The following is a 19,646-nucleotide window of genomic DNA, read 5'->3' on the forward strand; positions in this document are numbered from 1 at the left end:
CACCCAACCATAAAACAAGTTGTAAGGAAAATTAAAATACAGGAATAAAACATCTAGTCAGCAGAACTAAGACCCTCAATTCAACAGCAAGAAAGAAGTCTTAACCTGCCTCCCGAAAGATAACAGGGAAGAAGTCAATACGGCTCACCCACGGTAGAGCAAATTCCAAACTACGAGGTTACAAACAGGGAAGGCCAGTTTAGTGTGCGGAGGCCAATATGACCTTCACAAAAAAACAGAACACGAGGCAAGTCATTTTTTAATGCTGATGGGGGGCAGCGGGAGATTGCTGAATTTTTCATACTAGAAGAGAGGCAATTAGGACGTGAGCTCTCCAGGGAAAGAGATTGGTAGCCAATGCAGGAGTCTCAAAAGAGCTATTACAGGGTGGTGCATACTTGTACATGTCAACAGCCAAGCGGAAACATTTCACACCAGCAGAAGCTCCTGAACCATATTCAAATGCAGCTCTGCATAGATTGCAATACAGTACTCCCATCTGAAAGTCACCACACACCTGTCTCTATGTCGAATGAGGTGATTTCCTGTTACGAACCCCACGTTCAGATGGCAGTGGTAAAGTGTCTTGTTTGTGGGGAGACAAGAGCTCATCTGCTGTGGAAGAAATAGACTGAAACTTCCCATCCACCAGCAGCTTACAGAGCTTTATTAATTCTCTTTGCTGGAAAAAGATTAGTTTGGATAATTTTATTCTGCTCACTGAACCTGTTTTATTCCACACTCAAACCAGCTAATTAAAACCCTACTGTGTCTTTGTTTAATCCTATTTTCAGGAAGTCAGGAAAACAATGAAATACCTCCATCGTTTCCCTAAGCTTGTCCATCCTGTTGCAATGATGATCTCTGTTCCTGGTGTTATTTTGCGGCTGGTTTTGTCGTTGCTTAGATTTAACATACATTTCATTATACAGTATGTTCTATGGTTTTAATTTTTACTGACGAACCGCTCAAGGAACTTTAGTTATTGGGTGGTAACTAAATATTGAAAATAAACAAATAAACTTAATGACGTGATTAGAGGCAGATTCTTCAGTGACAAGACTTTCTTTTTCTTTTTCTGTAAACTGAGTTCTTAATTCATTTTCAGGCCGTTAGGCAACATCTAACACTATACAAGCAGACTTCTGCTCACGCAAAACGACGTCCTTTCCTCTTTTTCTCCCTGCAGTCTTCCACCAATCTGCTCTGGAGAGTCCCACAGTGGATGGGACTGCAAGGTGGTATCCAAATCCATTTCGTCAACACTGACAGCAGGATCCTTATATTGTGGACATGCATTTGTTTACATTTTTATTTCGGGGGGGGGGGAGAGAAAAACAATGTGGGAAGCAGCTCTGGCTTCCAACGATCCACATTACACTATGGTCTATTCAGAGTAACAATTAACCTCCTCCGTCCTTAGCTAAAAAGGAATTTTCCAATGCGCTAATAAATTTTTGTCTCATTTGTGCTTTGAATTGCCGATACCATTCCATAAGCTTTTTCCTCCTCTGAATCTTTTGTTGCAAAGTCATATTTTGCTCTCTTTCTAAAACGGCAGGAAGTTCTTTCCAGTTTTTAATAAAGATAAAGGGAGCTCCCGTGGTCTTTAGTAATTGCAGTGGGGCACTGTGGGACACAGATGAATTTCCGCAATTGCCTGGTGTCATTACATCTTCTACAACAGGAACGGAGCCAAATGAACATGCCTCATAAACCCTGTAGCATTCTGTATTTACTCCCACTGGGCATAATGTGAGATCGCTCTGTAGCAATGCGTCGTGGTAGTTTCGAAGGCTCTCGTTTGTTTCCTGAGGCCACCACCTGGAAAGAAAAGACAAAAGGATGCTGAAAGTGCATACTTCGTCAACAACGAATTTTGTGGAAAACAAAAGATTCACACCACATTTTCAGTGCAACTGTTCGGTGTAGCAGCCACAGCCACAACAGTAATATCTAAGAACTGGGGAGTGGATAGTTTACATCACTGTTTCCCCAGTGCCTTCATCAATCATTACTGCCTTTTTTAAAAAAGAGCTTAATGGCTTGGATCCTAAGACAAGTTAACTTAAGGAAGTTCACAAAAGGAATGTTTCCTGTTCTCTCCTACTCCATCTCAGCAGCCTCCTGACTCTCATCCCACATTGTTCAGGTGACTATCAGGGGGCAAAGGGGGCTTTTGGAGGACACACACAGATGGATCATATCCAAGTCATTACATTGATTTTCACTTATTCGTGAGGTTGATCAGAAAGAAAGAGTGCATATTTTAAACGATTTATAAAATAACCAACTGGAATAGTCAAGAGAATGAACAACAGTGCTTTGACCTTGAGTGCTGCACATCTCAAACTATTTCTAAAGAATTTCCATTCAAATTCTATGTGTTCATACACACAGCTCAAAAATAGAAAACATTTTCTGTGTCTTCCTATTTTTTTAAAGTACAAAATTCTAGTCTGTCTACAGCATTTCCTCTGCTTAAGCCATTTTCTACTTCTTTCATCTGACTATGTGCAAGCGTGCACACACACACACACACACACACGGACTGGACAATGTCGCTATATTCTGACATCTATGCCAATGAATAAGTGCATTTTAGAAAAACTTGAAAAAATGCAGACCACTGTGTTAGATAATGTCATTATTTTGGTTGTTACTTTCAGGTTAAGACTGCTATTTTATGCAAATCTAACTGGGAGAAAATCCCATTAAACATATTGGAACTTACTTCTGAGTAAAAAAAGGCATAGCAGTGTACTGAGTACATCACTCACTATCAATAAGATGGCAAAAATGAAGTTTATAGTTACAAGTTAAAGCTCAATAAACTTGCCAATATTATTTATGTATGGGCAAGAGTAACAGCTGCGTATCTTCTGAAGCAACCCTCCAATTTTCTCAAGAACTACACAGATTTATATTACACGAAATCATTAAATTTAACCTGCCTTGGATTATCAAGCCATCTCTGTTCCGCTCCCTAAGAATTACTTCAGAATTTCATTTGTTGTTTTCCTGAAAGTGATTTTTATTATTATTTTAAGAAGATTGAATAGCACAGGTACTTCGACAAGAGGCAAAGTTGTATCTCAAAGAAAGAAAGCAGAGAAGCAGATGCCATATCATGCTTCCAAAAATAAATTGCAAGCCTCTAAAGATTCTTCTCACAAGGTTGCCCTCTAATCTCATCAAGTAAAAAAAAAAAAAAGCCTTAGAAAGTATTTGTTACAAGCTGACCAGAAGGACTACCTAACCTGTTAGTTCACCTGAAAAAAAAGAAACAATTTGAATTATGATGCTCAGTTGGAGTCTGTTCCTTCTGCTATTGTTACAAACATAATGTCTGTAGGAGGCATAAGAGCATAAAATCATATATAACTGAAGCAGATCACTGTACACACTTTTGTTTTCTCACAACGTCTTGCAACATGATGATACACAGAAAATTAGATCAATGGCAGGGCTTCCATTCAGACCTACATTGGCTCCCAATATATTTCTGAGCACAATTCAAAGTGTTGGTGCTGCTCTTTAAAGCGCTAAACCAGGCATAGGAAAACTCGGCCCTCCAGATGGTTTGGGACTACAACTCCCATCATCCCTAGCTAACAGGACAAGTGGTCAGGGATGATGGGAGCTGTAGTCCCAAAACATCTGGAAGGCCGAGTATGCCTATGCCTGCCCTAAATGGCCTTGGCCCAGTATACCTGAAGTAGCATCCCCACCCCCCCTGTTCAGCCCGGACACTGAGGTCCAGCTCCAAGGGCCTTCTGGCAGTTCCCTCACTGCGAGAAATGAAGTTATAAGGAACCAGGCAAAGGGCCTTCTCGGTAGTGGCACCCACCCTGTGGATGTCAAGCAAATAAACAACTATCTGACTTTTAGAAGACATCTGAAAGCAGCCCTGTGTAGGGAAGTTTTTAATTTTTGAAGATTTCTTTTCTTTTTAGTGTTCTGTTGCCAGATCGGCAGATGATGATGATGATGATGATGATTATAACTTTACCTTACATCACGATGCATATAGTAGTTTTATAAAGTGCTGGTATGGTATTTGAACCCTTATCATAAAGCCAAAATCCAACAATTTTGGCATTTCAACACACACACACACACACACACACACACACACACACACCATGCCGGCAATTGTTGCAAACTGGTATCAAAATTCCGATGCAGTCAACATAAAACATTGTTATTTTTAACTGTTAATTTTTTTGCTGTTACAGACTATAGTTCTTACTCTTCTCTGGCTGAAATCCAACAAAGCTTATCGAGTCCACTTTGCTTCAGGACGTCCACCAGGATCTCTCTTGTTGAATTCTTATAAATCGTTCCTAAGAAATTACACTGGTACGGTCTTGGAGTGTGAAGCATTGACCAACTCGGTTCAACTACAGGAAAATATCTGTAGCTGTAATGAAAATAAAACATGTCTCTGTGCATGAAACAGTTGTCGGGGGGGGGGGGGGGGAGACCACAAATGCAAGGATTTGGAACTACCGGTATTTGTTTATGAGGGCTGCAATCCACAGCGTACTTACGGGACTGTAAATCACATTTCATTATGCCTACTTCAGACTGTAATCCTACACATGCTTTCCTCGGAGGAAGTCTCATTACATTCAGTGGGACTTATGTCTTAGTAGGCATGCATAGGAATCTGTTTAGCAGTCAAACTTATCTGTCTCCAACTCTGCTCACAGCCTTTTCCATGCTGGTCTGCCCCTTCATTTTATTCAAAACTTTCTATTCCTGATCTACATCTACTTTCTTGCCAGCAGAAGTGACTGGTTTCTTTAAAGTTGACACTCTTAATTGTTTATTTGGTTACGTGAGCCTGTTGAAAAGATGGAGAATGTAAAGCGCTATTCTTCCCTTTCCCCCCTAATAAATGGTGTGCCAATTCAAAGGCTCTTTCATTTAGCTTCATTCTTTCATTTCTATGTAAGCCATTCACAAAAGTGAAAGGCATGTTCATTCCCCTCTTTCCATCTTAAAAGGTAAAGGGACCCCTGACCATTAGGTCCAGTCGTGTCCAACTCTGGGGTCGCGGTGCTCATCTCGCTTTACTGGCCGAGGGAACTGGCGTACAGCTTCCGGGTCATGTGGCCAGCATGACTAAGCCACTTCTGGTGAACCACAGCAGCGCACGGAAACGCCGTTTACCTTCCCGCCGGAGCGGTCCCTATTTATCTACTTGCACTTTGACTTGTTTTTGAACTGCTAGGTTGGTTGGCAGGAAAAGGAAACGAGCAATGGGAGCTCACCACGTCGCAGGGATTCGAACCGCTGACCTTCTGATCAGCAAGCCCTAGGTTCTGTGGTTTAACCCACAGCGCCACCTGCGTCTTTCCATCTTAGTACAGCATTAATGACCACATTTACCTCAGTGCAGTACAACTGAAGTACAACCTTTGCACGCAAGAACTCTTCGTTGCTTTTTTTTGTTTCTATGATATTTTTATCAATCTTTGACCCAAGGAAGGACAGCCTGTGATCCCCCAGATGTTACTGGATGACTGTCTATGGCCACTGACCATGCTGGTTGTGGCTGTGGGGACCTGAGCCCCACAGCATCTGCAGGCCATAAGATCACTATTCCTGCTTTAGCCAATTTTTAACACACAATTTACTGAGCTCCTGAAGAAATGTACCAGCAATGCATTCACAATCCAATAATTTATTATTATCCATTTGACAAGTTATTCCACTTCATTCTAAGATGAATAGGCTGCAAGGGAAGACCCTGTTGTGAAACTCCTTTATTAGCAGCTCCCATAGTGAGGAGGATATTCTGGTGATGGGAGGAGACCTTCTTCTTGCCCCAAATCTGCTAACATTAACGGAGCAACAGGACAGTGGCACATGCTATAGTTATTTCCATCCCACCAAGAGTACAGTCTGGGGGGCCCAAATATCTGCAAAACTATGTTTCATGCAATTCTGTTGTGTTCAGATCCACTATATCACCGATATAGTTATGCAACTGCCCCTCAGTGAGAAAAAGTAGTATAGAAATATAAAATCAGATCTCTTTAATTTAAATACAATCCTAACTTTTAAAAAAAAAGAATCTCAATGTAAATGCTGGTATATATTAGCTGAAAGAATGCAACCTCCAATAGGGGTGGAGACGCTCCTTCAGGTATACTGGGACGATTTCCTGAATATTCAGGAAATCGGCCCAATATACCTGAAGGAGTGTCTCCACCCCTATTGTTCAGCAGGTCCAGCTCCGAGGGCCTTCTGGCGGTTCCCTCCCTGTGAGAAGTGAGGTTACAGGGAACCAGGCAGAGGGCCTTCTCGGCAGTGCCGCCCGTCCTGTGGAACGCCCTCCCACCAGATGTCAAGGAAATAAACAACTCTCTAATTTTTAGAAGACATCTGAAGGCAGTCCTGTTTAGGGAAGTTTTTAAGGACTGATATTTTATCATGTTTTTAATATTCTGTTGGGAGCCGCCCAGAGTGGCTGGGGAGACCCGACCAGATGGGCAGGGTAAAGTAATAAATTATTACAGTATTATTATTATTATTATTATTGTTGTTATTATTATTATTCTGTACAAGTTGACTCAGAAGGAAGTGTCGATGTGCCCAGTGGAGTTTTCTTCCAGCTAACTGTGTTTACAATTTAATTCCCACTCACTTAAAACTATAGTTTAATCATCAAATCGTTTCTGATTTTTAAACACAATGATCCTAATTCAAAAGTGAAAACTAGCAGTATCAACAATAGGAAAATGCTACATTTTCCTTAATACAGCTATTCTACAAAGCATTATGTATTCAACATACATTCCATCTTAATTAACTGTTATACATGTTAATACACAGGGCATAATCTATAGGCATATGCGAAATTAAAAATATTTTCCTGAATGTATTCAGGACTTACGTAGCAACTCCCAAAGGCCAGTGGAAAATATCTTCTTCGTTCACTAAGGGGCTGTCATATATTATGAAGAGCAGGTCCACAAAACCTCCATATCTTTTTAAGTAAGGGGAAATCCATTCATTTCTGCACTGTTCACTTCCAAGCAACACAACAGCAACATGCTGCAGCTTGTGAGTTTGTACTAAGGTTTGTGCATAATGCAGCCACTGAGTGGCATAGGAGATCTTTCCTTCCTCTCGGCCATTCAGCACTAGAACCACATTGTCAGCTTCTACTGAGAAGTAGCCGGGGACTACAGCTGGACCCGTAATGAAGCTGTGAATGACAAAGCACAGGCATTGGAAGGTTTACAGGTATTTACAAATAATGCAATATAACACACCAGATGGACATTTTAAATAATAGTTATCACTGATGCTCAAAGGATTTTGCTCTATCGTTTCTGTAATGGAATGAAGAAGAACTGTACAATTTCTCCCAAGAAATTAAGACCACCATAAGGCTTTGTCCTGCACTGTCTGTTGCTGCCAACTCTTCATGGCCTGACCCCAAGGCTTGTTGTACCAGCAGTATATATATATTTACACACACACACACACACACACACACACACACACACAGATGTACCAACCAATGTGCAGCAAGTATCACATTATTCATTGTTGAATAAACATTCTAATTGAACAATTTCACTAACTAATGCACAAAATTACATTAAATATGTTCACTGGGCTATGAAATACTGCCACCACTAAACTGAAAAGAGGTATCATACAGTTGGTACCTGAAGAATGATTTCCCTGCTGTGACGCTTCCTTCTCTCCACTGGGCTGATACATCAGCAGGCTCAAGAAGACCTTCAAAGATATGCTGCCACAGGTAAAGGCCTATGAAAACATGATTTATAGTTTGAACAATATGGGACGTATCTGAACTCCTAGATACCTTAGCTAAAAATGAAGATAAAAGAAGCAAAGCAGGCCAACTCCAATAAAGCAACACAACTCGGCAAGGTAAATAAAGGTCTGCAATAAATAAGAGCAATGAAGGGTGCTTTAGGGAGGGGATCTAAACAGACGAGAAAGCAAGAAACCTACAGGAGTGCTGGTGCATGCAAGGTGCACTTATATCTGCAAGGTGATATAGGACTTTGGGATATTTGGCACGGAGAGAAGCCCTGGCCCACTGGGAGGAAAACCTGAGAGCAGAGCTGCCTTTGACAGATCCCACTCTCTGGCTAACGTTCCATCCAGTTCAGTATTGAGGAAAGACAACCTCCAGAGACCTTAGAAGCATCATAGAGAGTGTCCGTCCATTTACCACTGCAAAGGGCTTTACACCATCAAGGTGTGAAATCAATGAGAGGAATAGAGAAAAATAGGAAAGGTGTCAGGGACTGGCAGGGCTCCAAGGAATGGGTGGAAGAAGAAATGGGGCCAGAGGCTAATCCAGCAGAAGGGGGTAGAGATTTATGGGGGTTTGTCCCTTCCACAAGGCAGGAGCCAGAGCTGAAGGAGGAGTCTCAGCAAGGTAGCAGGAATGGACTTTTCCTTGGGGTTTACTCCCGAAGCCTTTCTCATGAATGAGTATAGCCACAAAGAAGCAGAGTTTGAGGACCAGGGTTATTCTTCTCCTAGGGGCTACCTTCCTAGGTTGATGAGCCCCATCTGCCCCTGTACATTCAGAAACTTTTAACGTCTACAGTCAAATTATTTTTTAAATCACTGGGCAGGAAATGTTATGTTCCATATTTGAAGATATGATCCTAATATCATCTACTAGGAAGCTAGTCCAATGGAAGTTAACAAGGCTTGCTATCAGCAAAATGGGCTTGGAATCCTGCCTAACATTATAATCCTAAACTCAGTTACAAGGAAGTAAATCCACTGAATGCAATAGTTCAGTAATGAAATGTTAAGGATCGAACCAAAGGAGTGAAGCAATATTATTTAGAAAAAGCAATCACATTATTAATGACAAGTGCTTACCAATAGCAGCTTTCCCCCAAATTTGTACCCTCAGATCTGTTTGTTTCTGTTGCACTTGCATCTTTTTTAATAGTTGAAGACTATTTGCAGACTTCTGCTGCAAATCGTTTTTCTCATCAACTTCCCAAGGATTCCATTCTTCAGTTCCCAAAACAGCATGTTCTAAGTATCAAAAATGTAGATAACGTGAATCATTACACCAGAACTTTGTTGAATGTGTTGTTACAGGCCCATGCTGTACTTATACTAAAACAGTGACACCTGAAGTGCATAAATACTTTTTACTTATATAAAAAGCCACAGAAACATAGCTCAGCATATGCTTTCTATGCAAATTGTCTGTCATGACCTCAAAGTCCTGCAGTGATCAGGAGACCAAGCAGAAGGCTGCAACATCACTGGTTAAGAAGCCAGGTTTTGTTTCTGATGGTGATCCTAATGCTGGTAATCAGGGGACCACTGAATCCAAGACTGGCAGGAAGGAGCCACTGAACCAAATGCCACAGCATCAGAGCCCATAGATTGGAGCCAGTATCCTTGGAGAGACCTTCACTGGAATCAAGGGTCCTAATAGCACCCATCCAGTTCAACAGGTCATGGGATACAGTAGAAATGTCCATCCTCATACCACAGGGTTGACCCTTTAAGAGACTATTTCTCCCAAAGGGGGCAGAGCCTGGGAAATGTGGATTGGAGGCAGAGACTCAAAAGGCCTTGGTTCACTTCCAACCCTTGTTTAGAACAAGTGGCTTACTAGGAGCTTTCCATGGTGCTGAAATTACTCTTTGGGCTCCTTTGTGAAACCAGAGCAATACTGTACATGGTCCCAGCTTCTAACCCTGGCTGCAAAAGATTTCTGTATGAAACACTGGAGATCCTCTGCTGGTCAATGCATATAATGTTGAGGTAGATAGACCAATGGTCTAACTTGGTATAAGGCAGCTACCAAGGAGTCAGTTATAACTCTTTGTGATATGCTTCTTTCAGTGCTGCCTCTCATGACTCACAGAGACACAACTGTCAGGACCATCTTCAGGACCCTCCCAATTACAGGGCATGGTATTGCCAACTCCTTTGGTTCAGATGACTCATGCATGGTGCCCTTGTCTCCTCAGTTCCACAGGAGCAAAAAAGTTGGCAGAATAAGGTTAAGAGCCATTTAAGAGGCTGGCTTGCAGGTACTTGTCAAGAAAATAGTTCACAAAGTCATCATGTTAGAACTCTGGGAGCTCTCCAAGGTGCTCTGTGTGCCTTGAACTCTTGATGGAACACAGGTGTGAGCCTCAGGTGTGTACTGTTCCACTCCTCTCCAACCCCTCATCCCCACCAGCCTTGCTCATTCATTTTCTCTTTCCTCTATCCTATTTGTGGTGAGCAGTTCTTCCAGGAGGGTGTTTCACTTGACTCAGCTGGTAAGGCTGCCTCTTGTTGGCTTCTCTAACCTTCTTTTATGAAAGTGTGTTTACATTTTTGCTCCAGTCATTTAACTTCATAGAATCAATACATAACAGCAGCATACACAAGAGCTCAGTAAAGTCACAGCAGCCAACCTATGTTATTATGGAGAATGTAATAAATCACCCATTGCATGCCTGCCTGGCTACCTTACGGGGCATGCAAACTGCCTTCCTTAAAAGACTGAGCCATGGCAATACCACCCAAAAAAAAATATGATGAGCAGTTTTACTGGGGTAGTGGCAATGGCTACCAAATAGACCAACACAATTTAAACCTGAAGCCCTAGGTGTCTCTTTCCTTCTTCCACTTTACACACACAAGATAATGGAAGAATGTAAAATGTGGCAAACTGCCCATTATTAGAGAAACTAAATCCCAAAGTGCACTATGGCAACATGCATGTGAGAGTTTCCTTCACCATGCACACACTGATCTTACAAAGCAGGAGAGAACTATTGTAAGCTTCAACCATGTTAGAAAGTATAAATAAAAAGCACGACAGTTGAGGTGTTTGCTCCATATTAGTAGGCCTTGTGGCACTGGCTTGGCTGAAGCGGGAACTCAGAAACAGACATTCAAACTAGCTCGCTGTTTCACTAAGCAGTGCTATTCGTACCTATGCACACCAGAGGGCAGATGTGCTTGTGTAGGAACTGCAAGCCTATATTGGATGAGTGGAGAAAGGATTGTTTCTTTGCACTTCTCCTTTCAATAGAGCACGCATCCAAAGGAAAGCAAAAAAATTGCTAATAAATTACATCTGTGCTCAGGTGCACATTTAGACTGAGTGCTTTTAGGAGATTAGAATAATTTTCCTGCAAACCTTGGTTGTTTCACCAACTGTAGGGACCCACAGTCTTGTCCTGTCCTTCATGTTGGTTGCCACACGTAATAGGAGTGATAGTAGTTTGGAGAGAACTGAAGTGATTGGCTAGGATTCAGGAAAAAAGGCCCAACTTTTATTACAAAGCTTGTAATTTCCAAACTCTGCCCTGCTTCGACCACTTGGAAATTGCAAAGGGTTTGGCAGACCACTTAATGAATTTTCTGCACCAGGTGCTAAAGTATTTTGGAATTCAAATTTCAGCGTGATAAAATACAATAAGAAATGAAAGACGTTATAAAAAATACAGTTAAAATCAATATGACAATTTCAGTGTGATGGATATGTCTGTTGTGCTAAACGAATTTATTTCTTACTGTTTCCATTTCCATATGTATTAACTCTCCATTCCTCTTTAGTGCCTTATCTGTCTCTTTTCCCCATTTGAGTTCTTCCTTTGTTTTGATGCCAGCCCTGAATTTATTCCTGTGAGGAAATCAGAGCCTCATTGCCACTCATCATTTCTGGCCCATCCCATCCATCTTCCAGGTGGACTTCTGGGTTCAAAGAAAGACAGAGCAGTTGCTGTGCCTACCCTTCTTACACACAAAGCATTCTTCACACATAGCTCCACTACTCCACAGAGCTGCCACCAGAGAGATGAAGCTCACAGATCACTGGAGGTCCATGGACCACACTTTGGGAACCCCTGGTTTGCTCAACCTGCAATTCAGTACCAACTGTTTCCAAGCGATACAAAGTAATACTAACAATAACACAAAATATGGTAGACAATCTATTCTACACCACTTTCTTCCTATGCTACCACCTTAATGAAAATATAATGAATATAATGAATACTTATGCTGGAAGCTGCTGGCTTTACTCCAAAAAGTAAAATTCTTGTTCTAAGGCCTAATACATAGTCTACACCAGGCACAGGTAAACTCGGCCCTCCAGATGTTTTGGGACTACAACTCCCATCATCCCTAGCTAACAGGACCAGTGGTCAGGGATGATGGGAATTGTAGTCCCAAAACATCTGGAGGGCTGAGTTTGCCTATACCTGGTCTACACCAGCCTTTGCTAACCTCCAGATGGCTACTAGCCAAGGCTACAGCTACTCGCCATGTTGGCTCTGCTCTGCTCCACAGACAGAGGAGCTGATTGAAACCACAGGAGAAGGGAGTGCTCTTGTGCTCAGGTCTTGTTTGTGGGTTTCCTGCAGGCATCTGGTCGGCCACTGTGAGAACAGGATGCTGGGCTACATGGGCCACTGGCCTGATGCAACATGCTCTATGTATGTTCTTAGATGTTGTTGGACTACAATTCACATCATCCCATCATTGGCCATGCTAGCCAGAGCTGATGGGAGTTGTGTTGCAAAACATCTGTTACGGCCTCAGGTTGGTCTATTATACTATGAAGTAATCACCTGATATTAACATCTGCTTCAACTACCAAGCAGTTAAATACTGGTGTGTGACATCTGTTTGTAATAGATTTGCTTAATGAAAAACAATGGTGGCAACCTTAACCTGACGCCATTCCAACCTCTGCATGAATCTCGTTTCCTATACTTTGTTACCATTTTCTAACACAATCAAGCCCAAGAGAATCTACAACAGTATATATACCTATCTCACATTCCCTTTCTCTTCTTAAAAGCACTTTGGAGTTCTTGGGAAGCGCCTGATGGTACAAGACTGTGGACTGTGGCATCTGGCCAGCAGGGGTGCCAACTCGAATTAAATAATGGGGTGGGGGTGGGAAAACAGGTAAGCCCCGCCCCCACAAGATGGGCATGCACACTATTAGAATGGCAATGCCCATCCACTTTGAGGGTCAGCCCCTTCAGATGGCCCCTAGAGGTCTGCTCCCAAAGCTGGCCAGTCCCCTGGATACATCACTTGAAGCCCCATATAGGAACAGAATAGGACTACTTGTATGTACCTGTCCTGTCTTGCAGCATTGCATTTCCCCATAAACTCTGTAATACAAATCCTGCTGTAATGGGGAGTGCAGAGAGTCAGCTTCTCAAGGAGCCAAGACTGCAATCCTATGCACACCTAAAACTAAATACTAATACTACTAATAATAAATGACTGTGGGGATGCTTGTCACACACAGAGAGAAACAGGGCAGGTGGTAGGGCGGCAGAATTGGAGGAGGAGGAGGCGGCGGCGGTGGCGGGAAGGAAGGAAGGAGTCCCTTTTACCTCGCCCTTGCTTCTCCCTCGGGGCGGCAGCTCGCGAGGCGGCCGAGCGGCGGGGCTTCAGGAAGACGCTGTAAGCCGCGTAGAGGGAGAAGAGCAAGTAAGCGGCCAGCAGCGCGGAGCACAGCCGCTTCCGAGTGAGCCGCATCGTTCAGGGCCCCGCGGGCGCCGCCATCTTGGCCGGGAAGTGACGCGCTGAGGGAGGCATTGCTGCCCTTCCCTGCCCGCCAGGAGACGGGCGGAGAGAGAGAGGCGGGCGCGTCCGGAGGATTCGGGACACGCGCGTCCCGGACGGACCGCTCGCGCCGCGCCCAGGGGGGCTCCGTGGGTCACGCGCGCTTCGCTCGGGGCTGGTTCTCCCGGGGAGTCTCGACGACAATGGGACTAGGGAGGGGAGCCTGCCCGTTCGCGCAACCCTCTCATCCTCCGTGCGTGGTTTCAGTCCGCAGCATCTTCAGATAGGGCTGGGAAAGTCTCTTCCCAAAAAACCCAGAAGAACCTTTAGCTGCTGCTGCCACAGGTTGCATGCATTACGCAGCATACAGCCTCCCCTAAATCAATAAAAATCGAATACAAATCTGAGGTTCCCAACAAAAATCCTGCCTACACCCATGATTCGAAGCACACACAGAGAGAGAATCCTGGGAGCCTGCAGTTTAGCCTTCACAGAACTACAATTTCCATTCCAGCACCCTTGAGAAATTATGGTTCACAGGGTTTTCTTTTCTTTTCTGAGGTGGGTGTGCTTTAAATGTATGCGCATGCAGCACATACCCTCCAACATTTCTCTGATGAAAACAGGGACATCTTATTCCATAGCAACAGCAACAACATTTTTATTATTTATATATACCCCACCCATCTGACTGGTTTGCCCTAGCCACTCTTGGCAGCTTCCAACATGTATAAAAACATAATAAAACATTAAACCTTTAAAAAAAAAAAAAACACTTCCCTGTACAGCGCTGCCTTCAGATGTCTTCTAAAGGTTGTATGGCTATTTATCTCCTTCTGGGTTGCATAACTCCATACCCCCCAACATTTCTCTGATGAAAATAGGGAGGACATTCCAGGATCAAATCAGAAACCAGGGCAGCTTCTGTAAATCTGGGATTGTCCCTGGAAAATAGGGACACTTGGAGACCAGTGGTTCTCAAAACTTCCCCCATGAACTACTGGAAGATTCTCTAGGGTCACAGCAGCACTCTTAATAAACTTAGGGCTCATCCACACTTACCTTTCCTCTGCTTTTTCCATGCACTGTCTGTGATTAAAAGCTTCATGTCCGAGTGCCCCTCCACCCCCCCCTTCTTTTTTGGCTCTGGAGCTTTCCCTGCAAAAACCTCTTTGCAGCTTAATCGGAGCAAATGTCAATTTGCAGAAAACCCGAATTGACGTTTGCTCTGATTCAGCTTTAAAGTTCAGGTTTTCAGGGGCAAAGCTTGAGGCAAAAAACCAACAACACTCAGACAGAGAATCATAGAACTGTAGAGTTAGAAGGCGCCCCAAGGGTCATCTAGTCCAACCCCCTGCAATGCAGGAATCTCAGCTAAAGCACAGACCTCTGCCTGGAAAAAGCGGGGCAGAAGGTAAATGTGGGTAAGCCCTTAATCAAAGTGAGGGCCCGATTGAAATATCAGGACCTAAACCAGCTTGCTGAGAACAGTCCTTTTAATTTCAAAGATAAAAAATACTGGACTACATCAGCTCTATTGTACTCTATTATAAAAATCACAGGCACCAGGTGAGATACTTGTTAGCTTAAAGATCTGGCCCTAATCAAAATGTGATCAGCCTCCCAAAAGTTAACCAAATGCAGGTCTGAATACAAATATTCTTGATTGCTTCACAGCTTTCTGTCAGGTGACCTAAATAAAGCCTGTGAATCACATTTTGAAAACCTTTGCTGCAACACTGCACTGGACTCAATGGGGCAACTTGATATAAAACAGCTCTTTTCATTTTGGGCACCCTTAATTATTCATAGGGAGTCAAGAGATAAAAGGAACAACTGGAAAGTTTGGCCTTGGAGATCAAAATGAAGCAGGGCAAAGGCTAATAGAGTTCTGTCAAGAGAACAAGCTGGTCATCACAAACACTCTTTTCCAACAACACAAGAGACGACTCTACACATGGACATCACCAGATGGGCAACATCGAAATCAGATTGATTATATTTTCTGCAGCCAAAGATGGAGAAGCTCTATACACTCAGCAAAAACAAGACCTGGAGCTGACTGTGGCTCAGATCACCAGCTTCTTATAGCAAAATTCCAGCTTAAACTGAAGAAAGTAGGAAAAACCACTGGGCCAGTAAGATTCAATCTAAATCAAATCCCTTATGAATACACAGTTGAAGTGAAGAACAGGTTTAAGGATTTAGATTTGGTGGATAGAGTGCCTGAAGAACTGTGGATGGAGGCTCGTAACATTATACAGGAGACAGCAACGAAAACCATCCCAATGAAAAAGAAATGCAAGAAAGCAAAGTGGCTGTCCAATGAGGCCTTACAAATAGCGGGGGAGAGAAGGCAAGCAAAATGCGAGGGAGATCGTGAAAGATACAGGAAATTGAATGCAGATTTCCAAAGAATAGCAAGGAGAGACAAGAGGGCCTTTCTAAACGAGCAATGCAAAGAAATAGAGGAAAATAACAGAATGGGGAAAACCAGAGATTTGTTCAAGAAAATTGGAGATATGAAAGGAAGATTTCGTACAAAGATTACAACAATTAAGGACAAAAGTGGAAAGGACCTAACAGAAGCAGAAGACATCAAGAAGAGGTGGCAAGAATACACAGAGGAATTATACCAGAAAGATATGGAGGTCTCATACACCCCAGGTAATGTGGTTGCTGACCTTGAGCCAGACATCCTGGAGAGTGAAGTCAAATGGGCCTTAGAAAGCCTGGCTAACAACAAGGCCAGTGGAAGTGATGATATTCCAGCTGAACTATTTAAAATTTTAAAAGATGATGCTGTTAAGGTGCTACACTCAATATGCCAGCAAGTTTGGAAAACTCAGCAGTGGCCAGAGGATTGGAGAAGATCAGTCTACATCCCAATCCCAAAGAAGGGCAGTGCCAAAGAATGCTCTAACTACCGCACAATTGCACTCATTTCACACGCTAGCAAGGTTATGCTTAAAATTCTACAAGGCAGGCTTAAGCAGTACGTGGACCGAGAACTCCCAGAAGTGCAAGCTGGATTTCGAAGGGGCAGAGGAACCAAAGACCAAATTGCAAACATGCGCTGGATTATGGAGAAAGCCAGAGAGTTCCAGAAAAACATCTACTTCTGCTTCATTGATTATGCAAAAGCATTTGATTGTGTCGACCACAGCAAACTATGGCAAGTTCTTAAAGAAATGGGAGTGCCGGATCACCTCATTTGTCTCCTGAGAAATCTCTATGTGGGACAAGAAGCTACAATTAGAACTGGATATGGAACAACTGATTGGTTCAAAATTGGGAAAGGAGTACGACAAGGCTGTATATTGTCTCCCTGCTTATTTAACTTATATGCAGAATTCATCATGCGAAAGGCTGGACTGGATGAATCCCAAACCGGAATTAAGATTGCCGGAAAAAATATCAACAACCTCAGATATGCTGATGACACTACCTTGATGGCAGAAAGTGAGGAGGAATTAAAGAACCTTTTAATGAGGGTGAAAGAGGAGAGCGCAAAATATGGTCTGAAGCTCAACATCAAAAAAACTAAGATCATGGCCACTGGTCCCATCACCTCCTGGCAAATAGAAGGGGAAGAAATGGAGGCAGTGAGAGATTTCACTTTTTTGGGTTCCACGATCACTGCAGATGGTGACAGCAGTCACGAAATTAGAAGACGCCTGCTTCTTGGGAGAAAAGCAATGACAAACCTAGACAGCATCTTAAAAAGCAAAGACATCACCTTGCTGACAAAGGTCCGTATAGTTAAAGCTATGGTTTTCCCAGTAGTAATGTACGGAAGTGAGAGCTGGACCATAAAGAAGGCTGATCGCCGAAGAATTGATGCTTTTGAATTATGGTGCTGGAGGAGACTCTTGAGAGTCCCATGGACTGCAAGAAGATCAAACCTATCCATTCTTAAAGAAATCAGCCCTGAGTGCTCACTAGAAGGACAGATCCTGAAGTTGAGGCTCCAGTACTTTGGCCACCTCATGAGAAGAGAAGACTCCCTGGAAAAGACCCTGATGTTGGGAAAGATGGAGGGCACAAGGAGAAGGGGACGACAGAGGATGAGATGGTTGGACAGTGTTCTCGAAGCTACTAACATGAGTTTGGCCAAACTGCGAGAGGCAGTGAAGGATAGGCGTGCCTGGCATGCTCTGGTCCATGGGGTCACGAAGAGTCGGACACGACTGAACGACTGAACAACAACAACAACAATTATTCATATCCATGCCATCTGTTTTCCTCTTGACCACCTGAAGCTAAGGTACAACTGCTTTTGCATCCACATTTCTCTTCCTTGTTGTCACCCTGCCTGTATGACTAGATCCTGGCCTGTAGGTTAGACTCCAATTTGACAAGACTTCTCTCTGCAGAACAACAGATTAAGGAAGGCTGAGTTTGGGAAGTGCTCACAACAGTTGCGGCAAGAGATGGGAATAGAACTCCCTTCTTGGACAGCACTATTCTATCTGCTTTATTTGTTTATTCCATTTATATCCCACCTTTCCTCCAATGGGTGGAGCACATGGTTCTTACTCCTTTCTTTTATCCTTACAACAACACTGTGAGGTAGGTTTGACTGAGAGACTATAATTTGCCAAGGTCACCCAGATAGATTCATGGTTGAGTGTGGATTTTGAACCCTGGTCTCTCAGATCCTATTCCAGTTCTCTAACCAAACTGACTGCGTCCCCATTGCAAGGTTTTGTTACAATTATTTCCCCCAAACTAGTCTACCTGTAGTGTAGGTATGCCTTGGCATAACCATTTAGACTTGTCATCAACAATTTAGGCCTGTTGGAGAGAAGGAAAGAGTGTGGTTTGCTCCCACCTTGATTTTTGGACTTGTGGTTGTCTGTGTTCCCCAGCATTGAGTGACAGGTCCTTCTTCTTTTTTCAAGGTAGTCAAAAATAATTATATTTTCATCAATAAAGGCGCTGGGGTTTCCCCATGGTACTATTGCCAATTTTTCTTCAGCAAAGAGACCAGGAATTTGATGGCCAGATGAATGTTGTACACTAACTCATCTCTAAGGTGCTACTGGAAAGAATTTTTTATTTTGTTTTGACTATGGCAGACCAACACGGCTACCCACCTGTAACTAACTCATCCTCAGTCATCTTCACATGCCCAACAGCCACAGCCAGACAGAGCACCTTTTTCATTTGAAACTTTATTGTGGATTTGACCTCATCAATCTTTGCCACCATGTTCTCATTGTGAGTGAGGAGAGAAGGAAACTTGCCAGCTTTGTTCAGTCCTGGCCCCAGGATTCGAGGAATCTGCTTGATCAGGGGCTCGGAGGCCAAGAAAACATCACACTTCTTGGCTAGCTTCTTTACAAGCTTCTTGTTCTTACTGAATTTCTTCAGAGCCTCTATGTCCATGTGAGGGATGTCAACAGCTTTGGCCTCATCACAGTGTTGCTGGTCCCCCAATACACAGATTGAGAATTTAGGCTGTGGAGCGGATTTGAGACCGACATAAAAACGCTTGTCCTTTTGTGGGTCATAGTTTTTCAGACTGATCTGCAACTCCACAGTCTCCAGGAACTTGCGTGTCTTCGCCTGACTCCCTTGAAGGACTTCCTTCACAGCTTCGTAGAGCGTGTCGTGGGAGACTTTGCTCATCTTGCCGTCTCGCTCGAAGAGGGAAAGGACACGCCTCCCGTGACAGGTCCTTCTAAATGCCACCCACAATCCAATATGAGCCTCTATTCAAATATTATTCAGCCAGATATTTGACTACAATTCCCATCATCCTTGAGTACTGTCCTGGCTACTACGCTGGCTGGGGACGATGGAAGTTTTGGTTCAAGATCATCTGGGGCTCCAGGGTTGAAGCACAGATGACTAACAGCAGTTGCTTTATAATTATGGGACTTAATTTTTTTGGAATAAACTTTTGGGAGTAGTATAAAGACAGTATCTAGGACAGAGTAGATCAGGGATTATTCTTAGTCCAGAACTTTGCAGTTGGTTTATGGCTGGTTGCCTTGAATTTATTAAGCCCTTTAGTTGAAAATCTACTTTTGCCTACTCTTTTCTTTTCTACTTTGCAGCAAAAACAATCATGG

General features: G+C 43.1%; 2 protein-coding genes across 2 annotated transcripts; both read right to left on the minus strand.

Moving 5' to 3' along the window:
• Positions 1-244: 244 nt before the first annotated feature.
• On the minus strand, positions 245-13,590 carry RXYLT1 (ribitol xylosyltransferase 1). Its single transcript, XM_033162689.1, has 6 exons — positions 13,395-13,590; positions 8,896-9,057; positions 7,692-7,794; positions 6,908-7,222; positions 4,253-4,423; positions 245-1,824 (listed from the first exon to the last, which is right to left on the minus strand). Exons 1-6 carry the CDS (start codon positions 13,537-13,539, stop codon positions 1,404-1,406), a joined length of 1,317 nt encoding a protein of 438 aa, XP_033018580.1. The 5' UTR covers positions 13,540-13,590; the 3' UTR covers positions 245-1,403.
• A 4,876-nt stretch (positions 13,591-18,466) lies between these two features.
• On the minus strand, positions 18,467-19,232 carry LOC117054261 (60S ribosomal protein L10a-like). Its single transcript, XM_033162927.1, is given in 3 exon segments — positions 18,467-18,529; positions 18,531-18,597; positions 18,681-19,232. Coding segments are annotated over 3 exon segments (621 nt in total). The 5' UTR covers positions 19,201-19,232; the 3' UTR covers positions 18,467-18,495.
• Between the last annotated feature and the right edge of the window lie 414 nt (positions 19,233-19,646).

The sequence above is a fragment of the Lacerta agilis genome, chromosome 10, assembly GCF_009819535.1.
Source record: "Lacerta agilis isolate rLacAgi1 chromosome 10, rLacAgi1.pri, whole genome shotgun sequence".
NCBI lineage: Eukaryota > Metazoa > Chordata > Lepidosauria > Squamata > Lacertidae > Lacerta > Lacerta agilis.

Coding starts and splice junctions, on each gene's coding strand:
- RXYLT1 (XM_033162689.1), bottom strand. CDS start 13,539: ATGCGGCTCACTCGGAAGCGGCTGTGCTCCGCGCTGCTGGCCGCTTAC. Junction 9,058..13,394: donor GAGGGAGAAGCAAGGGCGAG/GTAAAAGGGACT, acceptor TTTGATACTTAG/AACATGCTGTTTTGGGAACT. Junction 1,825..4,252: donor TGGATTTCAGCCAGAGAAGA/GTAAGAACTATA, acceptor TTTTCTTTCCAG/GTGGTGGCCTCAGGAAACAA.